Source organism: Zerene cesonia, chromosome 20 (genome assembly GCF_012273895.1).
Source record: "Zerene cesonia ecotype Mississippi chromosome 20, Zerene_cesonia_1.1, whole genome shotgun sequence".
Lineage (NCBI taxonomy): Eukaryota > Metazoa > Arthropoda > Insecta > Lepidoptera > Pieridae > Zerene > Zerene cesonia.
In genome coordinates this window covers 7476213-7486748 of record NC_052121.1, presented here as the reverse complement: position 1 = coordinate 7486748, position 10536 = coordinate 7476213, and the positions used below count along the sequence as shown (strand labels likewise).

Sequence of the window (10536 nt, the reverse complement as noted above, 5' to 3'; positions counted from 1 at the left end):
GTGGGCGCCGGCACACTACAGGTCGGTGTCGTACCAGGCGGCGACGTTGTTGTTGTCGTGCGGCGGCTCGGGGAAGGCGAGGTCGGCGGCGGCGGCGGCGGCTTCGCCCTCACCGATGTCCATGTCCATGCCGAAGCCGCTGCCGATCTCGAGCCCCTGCATCGAGTCTATCGGTATTTGGTCGTAGCCTGCAACGTTATTGTGCTCGTGTTACAATTTCATTGGACGATTTAATGGCAACAACATGAGTACTATGGTAATTTAAGAACTTTAATTTATTACGGTTGCCAAAGGAAATGTATTAATCTAGACTCTCTAGAAGAAATATATTTGTGTCAGTTTTAAAGCGTGGTCGCAAGGATAGTCGAAATATATTACAATATCTTTAAAATAAAAGAATATAGCACCACATTGCATTATTCTAAAATACTACATTTTTGTTTTTGAAATTAGTTGTATATTTTATTGATGAAATATCACTATTTCACATTATTTATTTCTTTACTTATTTTTTTCACTTAAATTAATCCTTTATCTGTTTGATCGATTTCGATTAAAAAAGAAAATGAAAATTTAACAACTTTTTCTCGGGAAATTTATGCTTTTTATACAACAGTTAACTATAACCTGAACAAGGTTTTGGTTAAAATAAGTAGCTTTACAAATTCAATGTTTGTCGTTTGTTTGTCAATTGTCAAAAAAACTTTAGAAATAAGCAAATAATACATCAGGGTGTAGCTTATATTAAGGGGGTCATGTTAATTAGAAACACCAACTCCATCAAATCTCAGCGGCACATAAGTTCTACTTATACATATATTTAGGGAAATCATACCAGACACCCAATATGAAAAATAAATCAAGATGTTAATTTTTTGTAAAAAATAATACATTTTTTACAATAAACTGATAACTGTCTTATGATACTACCAATTCTCATGACAAACTATATTAGTTATTACATATACCAATTACGGTTTTTAGGATAATCTTTTTTCTTCAACACAACAGTTACAAATTATTTGAGAATATTATAACTATCATGTACAATATAACGATAAAGTATTTCGCGGTCTACTATTGTAATCATTAAAGTCAGACCAATTTCTTAATCTTAATCGTTTTGTTTATGTTTATTTATAATAATTTATTGTACAAAACAGAAAGTTAACCTTATACAAAAAAAAAAAATGTTCATATCCTTATTCTTACATATCTATAAATAAATGCATTATATTTATTCCTCTAAATATATCTACAAGTATTTTAGTAAAAACAAATCAAACTCAATTCAAGCAACAGATTAATTCTACTATGAAGCAAAACAAAAGAGAAAACTTCGTCATTCAGTTAAAAATCAGCAAAAAACAAAGTATCAATAGTCCCATCACCTGAGTTTAGTGATAAATAGGTCCCGGATTAGGCTGCGTGTAAAGAAGAGACACATATTTATAAAGATATACACATTCTCAGAGCCCCAGTAACCAGGGCCCAATATGATATAAATACATTGAACAATATTCCATACATGTTACAATAGTGTTAGGAGATTAACAAATATGAGAAATGCTAAAGTTTAAATACATAAAAATAAAAAAATAACCTTTCCGTAACTTTCTTACAATACACAATATTCTTAAATTATTTAATTATACTATTTTTATTCCTTGACAATATGCATAAAGTATTTTTCTAATAAATGTTAATCTACTCACTAAATCTAATAGTTAGTGTCTATGCATACACAGGTTGCGAAATATTACCTTGCTGATGGAAGGATGGCCTCGTACCATACAATCCTTCATAGCCTTGCTCCGGCCCCAGCATGTCCTGTAAAAACAAATTGTTAGTGAGTCTATTTCAAAAAGTTTATATTATAAAATGATTTATAGACAAATTATTAAGAATAAACCATCTTTGTTCAATAAGCCGCCTGTTCCAAGAAGAAAACTATTATTAAACTTACTTTAATATAAATAGTTACATTCTTTCAAAGCAATACTAGTAAAACTTGATTACATATTTGTTGTTAAAGTTGGCTCGATATCTGAAAGCTGTTTTCTATATTAAAGATGTATTCGAGATAAGAATAAACAGTCACCTGCAGGTCCGGCTGCATGGCGAGATCGTTGGGCCACATCTGGTGGTCGTCGCGGAACAGCGAGTTGGTGAGCTCCATGGAGAGCCGCTTCTTGTAGTCGTGCGGCTTGTCCTCCGACATGCGGAACAGCACCGCCGCCGCGTACGTCGCTACGCCTGCGCCGTGAGTATCAGTGGGATGTTACAGGTTTCATATAAATAATATATTAATTTCATATAGAGGTGAATTTGAAGTGCAATTAGTACTGAAGTAATATAGTCCATGTCCTGTGACCACTATATTATAATTATAATAGTACTATATGTAATTTTTTGCAGATCAATAATAGATACAATTTGTATGCAAAATTGGTATCATTTTAAATGACGGTCATTTTAGTTTATTTATTGTTAGTGGAATTTCAAACCTGAGTGATTTTTATTGAATTAGTATCATTGTCGCTTCAAATTTTACAATGTTTTCTACTATAAAATAGAACCTACGTAATAAGTATTTGTTTTGATTCTCAAATATTCACGAATTTATTGACTGGTAGACAAAGAATTATCTTTGTATTACATGTATTTAATCTTTCAACATAAGAAAGACAAAGAAAATCTAATATATAAAATTCTCGTGTCACAGTTTTCGTTGCCAAACTCCTCTGAAACGGCTTGACCGATTCCTCTGAAATTTGGTAAGCATATTGGGTAGGTCTGAGAATCGGCCAACATCTATTTTTTATCCCGATATTCCTACGGGATACGGACTTACGCGGGTGAAACCGCGGGGCGCAGCTAGTAGTATTATAAAATTGTTGCAATAGTGAATTACTAAGATATTATGTACCTTCATTCCGAGAATGCAATAGTTCTGTGAGCGGAGCGGTGGCACCTTCAGCTTCTATCATTTCAGCACCTTCTTTATCTGCAGCCAACTCGCAAAGCACTCCCGCTGCCACACGCTAAAACAGTAAAGGGTATACTTAGTTATTATGTTGTTCACAATCTTGCCCTATACAGCACAATCGTGTACTAATAATTCTCTTGTGAATTAATTTCCGTATTCACAAACCAAAGAAGCAATAAAAATTTAATTTTTAGTTTTATAGCATTGACATGCTTTATATATACAATATGATTTCAATACTTTGAAACTCAAAATTTCTCAGTAATTAACTTATATGAAGTGCTAAGATGTAGTAGTCGTTCAGGCTGACATCGAGAATCACCACAAAAAAAAAACACCATCTGTTTCTTTCTCGTTTAGTTATATCAAGATTGCTTGCAAGCAAAAAAGTACAGTTTCCACGTAACAAAATAAAATTGCCACATTTATTCTACTGCACAAAGAAACAAATCATAATTCTTCCACTTCCACCTCACCACTTTCCCCCCCCAAACAAACAACTTCTATTCGAATCACCTGTATATTCTCGATCTCGTTGAAGAGCAGCTGCACGAATATCGGTATGACGTTCTGCTGGCGTATGAGCGCGCGGTTGAGGCTCTCGCGCGCCAGGATGTGCAGCGCGCCCACCGCGCCCTCCACGATCTCCTCCATGCGCACGCCGTCCGCGTACGCGCCGCCCGCGCCGCCGCCGCCGCCGCCGCCCGACACCGACGAGCGTTGCTGGAAATGTTGCGGTACGTTAGTTAGCAGCGTGGTACGTCTTTGCTTTCTATGAGAGAACCTCGTTTGTGGGCTAACAATACAAATTGTAAGACAAATTGTTCGAGCAGTTCTCGTACGCTAAGCAACACATTTAGCGCTTAATCATGTTTATATATAATCTTTTAACGTTTATATAGTAAACTCATTGACAGGCTGTGAAAAACAAAGTTCTTTGAATATAGCTTGTTGCCTGTACTGTTAGCAATGGTTATTAATTGAGTTTACCGGTCAATAGATCAATATAAACTGCAGCTGCAAGCGTATCAGGCACCAAGCGTAATAATTTTTTAATTAAATTCCTCCTTTGTATATATTTGGTGTTCAGAAACAGTTACAATTATATTATCAGATCCTATCAATATTGACTACGACGTGATTATAAGCAAATTGCTCGAGAGGGATTGATTTTGAAATATTTAACAATAATTTAGTGATTTTATATACAAAACAGTATAGAAAATAACTGTAGTATATGGTGTGTATTATGCACATACTCGCTATGTGTCCATCGCTCCAAGAGGAAATATTTTAAAATATTAAGAAATTTATTAGTATACAAAAAAGGGTAGTAAATATTTTTAAATTTTGATCTATTATTTGCTAAATGTATTAGTGCACATACCCGCTGCGTGTCGTTGAAGGCGCGCAGCAGCAGGCGCACGAGGTGGTGCACGGCGCCGTGCTCGCGCAGCGGCGCGTGGTTGGCGGGGCACAGCGCCAGGTTGCGCACCAGCCCCACCACCGCCTTCACCAGCGGCCAGCGCGACGGCGGCTGCAGCAGCTTCACTATCACCTGCACCAGGACGTACACGTGATTATGCTTGTTGAGTTATCCGTAATACACTTACAACAAGGAAATAGTCCAGGAGCCAAGGGTTCCTAATATATGTGTAGCATTATTATATCAATGAAGATTTTTATCATTTTTGCTATTTAAATCTAATTTTTCCTCTTTGCAATAAATACGTAAATATCACAATTTACTGATTATGTCCACTAGCAAGTATAACACTGATTTTTATTTTTATCCATTATCTCTCAACTAACGGATAACAAAATTCAAAAAGTAACAATTAATGTTATGTAAATACATAATCAAACAGGAAGTCATTGCAATATCTTGTCAAGATGATGCAGAAAACATTTTTTTAATAGTCTTATTTAAAATAGTCAGCAATCAGTTAGGGTAGTTGTAAATGAGACTGCATCACCCACCGGCAGGCCGTAGTGCAGGCGCACGGCGTTCTGCGCCATCTCGCTCTCGACGTGGCGCGAGGTGAGGTGGCGCAGCGCGCACACCGCCGGCTCCGTGATCTCCTCGCGGTCGCCGGCCGACACCACCGTGCGCACCAGCGCGTCCACGCCGCCCGCTTGGCACACCGTCACCTGGACGTACAATAACGTGAACATACAAACATTTGCATCAACTGTAGCGGATATGATAACAACCCGGTTATGTACTGGGGCATTTAAAAAATTAAAATTTGTTTATATACATACAAACAAATTATGAGTTTTATTAACAATCTTATAACTAATATGATTATTATGGAATTAGTTGATAAATTGATATTAGATGTGTGTAAGAATTGGATGGGTATAATAAACAAAAATGTCAGTCTACAAGTCTATAGTACCACCGTTTTCATAAGAAATGTTTCAATAATGGAGCCAAGGATCAAAATAGAAAAAAGAATTATTTTAATATAATATGCAGGATTTCCAGATTGCAATAAAATGTTTATAAGAATTTTTATTTTGCTCATTTTCTTTAGAGTTTAAAAAGTGAATATTCCTCCTAGTCATGATAAAGAATTGCAATCAAAACATTCTAACTATTCTTATAACAAAGAAAACCTATACTCGTACATACCTTATTACGCTGGTTGTTGCATGTCAAGTTAGAAAGGATGCCAGCAGCACAAGTAACAATGTTAACATCAGTTGAAGCCAACACTTGCACAAGACTTTGAAGCAGAGCTTCGAGTCCATCCACCTGAAAAAATATCTTATATAAATCTTTGTAATTTAAAATTATATATATAATAAAATCAAATGTAACAGGTTATTATTTGTCTAGTCATTCCTCTAAAAAAAATACAGAAATCGCTACAGCCAGTCTTTTAGTATATTTTAAAATAATTATCATGAAGTATTTACCTTTGTAGCCGCATCAGAAAGATTCCTCAGAGTCCAGAGGCAATTTTGAACCAAACGGCCACTTGGATTACCAAGGTGCATAGCAAGAGCCTGCATTCCACCGGCTTCCACAATAGCTGGCTTGTTGCTTGAGCACACTGACAATACCTTGAAAAAAAAAAACGGAAATATTTAAGTGAAAACAAAACATTGTAAATTATTTTCCCTTAATTTTTTTCTTTTGCTTACATTCGAAAAGTAATAAACACTGACATGGAATACAATAATACCAGTTGCTTTTGATATTACCTTTAGTACTCGTGAAGTAGTCCACAACAACTTTTCGTAATCGTACGAGCGCATGATTCGCACCAATTCGATCGGACCTTGAGACGCGAGAATGATAAGTTTCGACTCTTGATTTCCATAAGCGAGGATCTGAAGACAATCAGTGACAATCGCGAGGAACTTGACATTGTTCCTCTGCAACAGCGCAACCATTTTCTGTAGTCCTCCAGCAAGACGCACGGCCATTTTCGATCCGTCTTGATGCAGCAGCAAGTTGTGCAGGGTTGTTATGGCATAGAAGAGCACGGACTCGACGGGAGAGCTCAGTAGTTTCACCAGAGCAGGAATCCCTCCACTCTTGAAGATAGCCAGTAAACCTTGTCTGTGGTGAGACAAGTTATGCAGGGTTCCAACAGCGCCCTTAGTAGTTTCTAGATCATTGCTGTTGGAGATTGCCCTCACTAATGCGGCGACCATCTGTGGCGAGTTCATGATGGCATGCCGGGATGCTTCTTTCTTGGACAGCTGGTGCACCATCATTGCTGCTTGAGAGACTACTACTTGGTCTTCATCGTTCAAGAGTTTAATCAACTCGGGAATAGCCCTGTAAGACGAGTTAAACATGTGAGTAAAAAGAATATAGAGACATTATATAAATATACATATAGTGAAAATATCAATCATATTTACTTTGAATTTAAAGATATAGATTTTACAATATATATAAAGATCATGTTATGATTAATCATAAAGAATAAACTTTTCAATAAATTGTGACACTGTTAATTGGATCAATTAATACTTAAAAAGGAGCTAGAACAAGATAAAAAAAAATATCTTTTTAAATTACAGTATTACATTTTCTATCAAGACTGTACCTAGTGGCAAGATCAGCATCATCTTGGTAATTAATCAAGTTGACAACGGCATGTTTCAGCATCTGTGATGGCTCAGCCAAACGTTGAACAGCAGTCGGTTGGGCGGGGTCCAGCTGCGTGGAGGGAATCTCGATACCCTCCTCCAGTGTCTCGGGGAACATCGCCGCGCGCACACGTTGCGAACGCGTTTGAGACAGCTGCTGGTTCATGTCTGTGAAAATATAATTATTAATAGTTGACTACATTTGAATTTATACATGAATATTTGGGTCTAAAAAAGTTTAGAATAGTATCATCCAATTCTTCATAAATAAGATATGTAGTCAGACTTCAGGCTCAAATTATGTATGGAAATTGAATAGGCACAAAAATCTCCTACTAAAAATGTTTATAAATGCATGCATCAGTACTATAAATCACATTAAAAGCAACTATAGTTAATACATACCATCAACTTGTTCTTGGGTAAAACCTTGGGCAAAGCCCTGGTCAAGATCAAACATGAGTTGATCTCCTTCCATCTCGTCATCTTCCTTGCCAGTAAGTGATGGCACCTGATCAAACAAAAAGAGTGAGAATAAGTATAAAAAATAATTCAAAAAATAAACAAATTCAATATTTTATTTATAACATATTTAAAAAGTACTCAGTGATAATGCATCATTAGTACAGTCCAATCTGATGTTTAAAACTGAGAGGTCCTCTAGATTTAATCACACACAGGAGGTACATACACATAATAATAATAATATATGAAAATGAGAAATTCATCTGTTTGAAGATCCTAGAGGCGAGGCACAATTTCACAAAAACTTTAACTTTTCAAGATTTAAAGAGTACTTAAATAAATAAAATTAATTGCAGTGTTATCTTTTTATAGAAATATCAAAATGATACTAAATGAAGCATAAAAAGTTTGTAACAACCTGAGTAGCTGCCCCAGAGTTGATGCCAGAATCCACCAAGTAGGAGTTCTGCTGCCACATGAGGGTCTGCTGCTCCTTGCTGGGAGCCATTGGCACATCAGATCCACCATAATTGCTATGCGACACTGGAATTGTATCAAAATAATGTGTTAAAGCTAAACTTTCTAAAATGTACTAGCAAGAGTGAAATGCACTCATCAATAACAGATAAACAAAATTCTATTTTTAAAATTAACTTCAACTCTTTATCAATTCTATTTCTAGGTTGTTAGAGAAATACTTATTAGTAGGCTACAACCAAAGTACTATATCGAGTAGACAAACTTCTGTGCTGTTATCAACTTACATAAATTTTTATGTTAACATCAACTTACATAAATTTTTATGTTACTGTTGTGCTCTAACCAAATAATTATTCATGAAAAACATTTGAATTGCATAATAAAAATTAAGTCTAAAAATTATTAGCTTTACTTGAGTTAATACATTATAAAGTAAAGGATTTGCTTTTTTATGACAAAAACTACTAAGGTACTATACTCCTTTTTGTAATACAGTAGTTGTTATTAAAATTGGGTGGTGTAAAAGAATGACATCGTAGTTCATATTCAGAAAGAATTCATATTCAAAAAGAAGAAGAAAGAAGAATATAGGTAAGTACAATTTTTTTTAAATACATTATAACAATAAAAACTCATTAATAAGTGTATCCTCAATCGATCAAATTTCTCAGCTTAAATATAAAACTTAACAGCATTATTTTAATTAACAATCATATTCATCATGACACAACAAATACAAATGGTTAGATTCTCATGTAAATAAAAAATAGACATGTAGATGAGTTTTTACTTTTTATATTTTTTTTATGTATTTGAGAATAGAGACAGGATTCCAAAAAAGTCACTAGAATATTGGTATGTATAGGCCTTATTGTTTGTGTAATTTAAATCAGGGCAATAACTAACATGAGTCATAGTAAACGACATACACATAGCTCAAGATCAAAAGTAATTTATAAATCTAAAAGGATCACTTACTTGTGCGGCTCTGTGATGATGGTATCTGATAGCTCATGTTTCAACGGATGCAGCGTTGCACCCTGCGCCTAAAAAAGTAAACGATAAAAGAGCTACACTACGCAGCCATAGCTATTGATTTATAGATACGATTTTCAATATCAATTGAAATTAACATAAACATAACCAGATGCAATATGTTATGAATAGTAACATACACAACACGTAATTAAAACAAAATAAACAAAGTATGTATCAATTCGGAACTAACTAAATACCACACCCGAAGTAATTATCAAAATTTAATGAATGAGAACTATGTAGTAATACCAAAATATAACCACTTAAATGTATAAATTGGTAAGTACCTTAGTATTAAAGACACAGGAGGTTAATTAACACAATTTTCCTTGTTTTTACAATATATTCAAGAAACTGCATTCACTTTTCACCACATTCAATAACCTGACATGACAATATGGCGACGTTGTTTCGGTACTTTCGGAAACTGTCGTCTATTTTCGACTCGTTTGTATAGCTACATATGAGTCTCGCTCTTTCTTATGCTTATTAAAGTTCTTCTCTCTTTCTGACACCGTCAATGTTCCAAGTATTGAAACCTCAACGTTTCTTTTGACGCATATAACTTACAATCAAAAATAATATAATATTATTATAAGTTACGGGTAAACATAAAATTTTTGCATTTTTACGAAAAGGGTCAAGATTAGTAACGTATAAAAGTATTGGAATGAATGCTAGGTTCAAATTATATTTTATGTCATTTGCTACGTAAAACGTTATCGTATATTTTATATTATACTAGCTGCACCCGGCAAACGCTGTTCTGCCTTACTCTTATCGTTTAGTGGTATGAAAAATAGATGTTAGCCGATTCTCAGACCTACCCAATATGCTTACCAAATTTCAGAGGAATCGGTCAAGCCGTTTCGGAGGAGTATAGAGACTAACATTGTGACACGAGAATTTTATATATAAGATAAGTTACATAAAAGTTTAAAGTACTCTGTGTATAAATCTGAAAAACAACGAACGCTAAAACATTTACAAATTGGGTATAGATATGTACAATAACGATTTAACGTTGTTCATTATGGCATAAAAAAGTATCGGTTTTGTCGCATTATGCTTCCAGCCTACTATCAAAAATAACATGTAATATATAACATAACTCGAAATCGCAGAAATCCTACTAATATTATAAATGCGAAAGTTTGTAAGGATGTGTGTGCGTTTGTTGCTCTTTCACGCAAATACTACTGAACCGATTGCAATGAAATTTGGTACGTAGACAGCTGGACAACTGGAATAACATATAGGCAACTTTTTATCCCGATAATTCTATGGGATACGGACTTACGCGGGTGAAACCGCGGGGCGCAGTTAGTATTTAATTAACTTCATCATATATTTCTACGTTGTATTATCATAAGGCGTAATTAAACACGCTTTGTACTCATGTAGTCCTCTCGTGTTAGTTACACTATCATATACGTTTTGATTTACATATA

The 10536-nt window shown here is 34.9% G+C and overlaps 1 protein-coding gene across 2 annotated transcripts; it reads right to left on the bottom strand.

Annotated features, from left to right (window-relative positions):
• Positions 1-6: 6 nt before the first annotated feature.
• Positions 7-9506, bottom strand: LOC119835356 (armadillo segment polarity protein). Of its 2 annotated transcripts, XM_038360121.1 has the most exons (16): positions 9373-9506; positions 9026-9093; positions 7986-8110; positions 7508-7613; positions 7060-7270; positions 6203-6785; positions 5915-6061; positions 5628-5750; positions 4970-5140; positions 4377-4547; positions 3506-3712; positions 2930-3044; positions 2102-2256; positions 1764-1830; positions 1392-1424; positions 52-188 (listed from the first exon to the last, which is right to left on the bottom strand). In XM_038360121.1, exons 2-15 carry the CDS (start codon positions 9060-9062, stop codon positions 1420-1422), a joined length of 2223 nt encoding a protein of 740 aa, XP_038216049.1. In that variant the 5' UTR covers positions 9063-9093; positions 9373-9506; the 3' UTR covers positions 52-188; positions 1392-1419. The 2 variants fall into 2 exon arrangements, with proteins under 2 accessions (XP_038216047.1, XP_038216049.1); XM_038360119.1 differs by lacking the exon at positions 1392-1424 and having other exon boundaries at positions 7-188.
• Between the last annotated feature and the right edge of the window lie 1030 nt (positions 9507-10536).

Excerpts from the sequence above, each read along its gene's own strand:
- LOC119835356 (XM_038360119.1), bottom strand. The coding sequence starts at position 9,062 with ATGAGCTATCAGATACCATCATCACAGAGCCGCACAA. Across the intron at positions 6,786-7,059 it reads GATGCTGATCTTGCCACTAG|GGCTATTCCCGAGTTGATTA; the intron begins GTACAGTCTTGA and ends CTCGTCTTACAG. Across the intron at positions 4,548-4,969 it reads GCCTGCACTACGGCCTGCCG|GTGATAGTGAAGCTGCTGCA; the intron begins GTGGGTGATGCA and ends GTCCTGGTGCAG.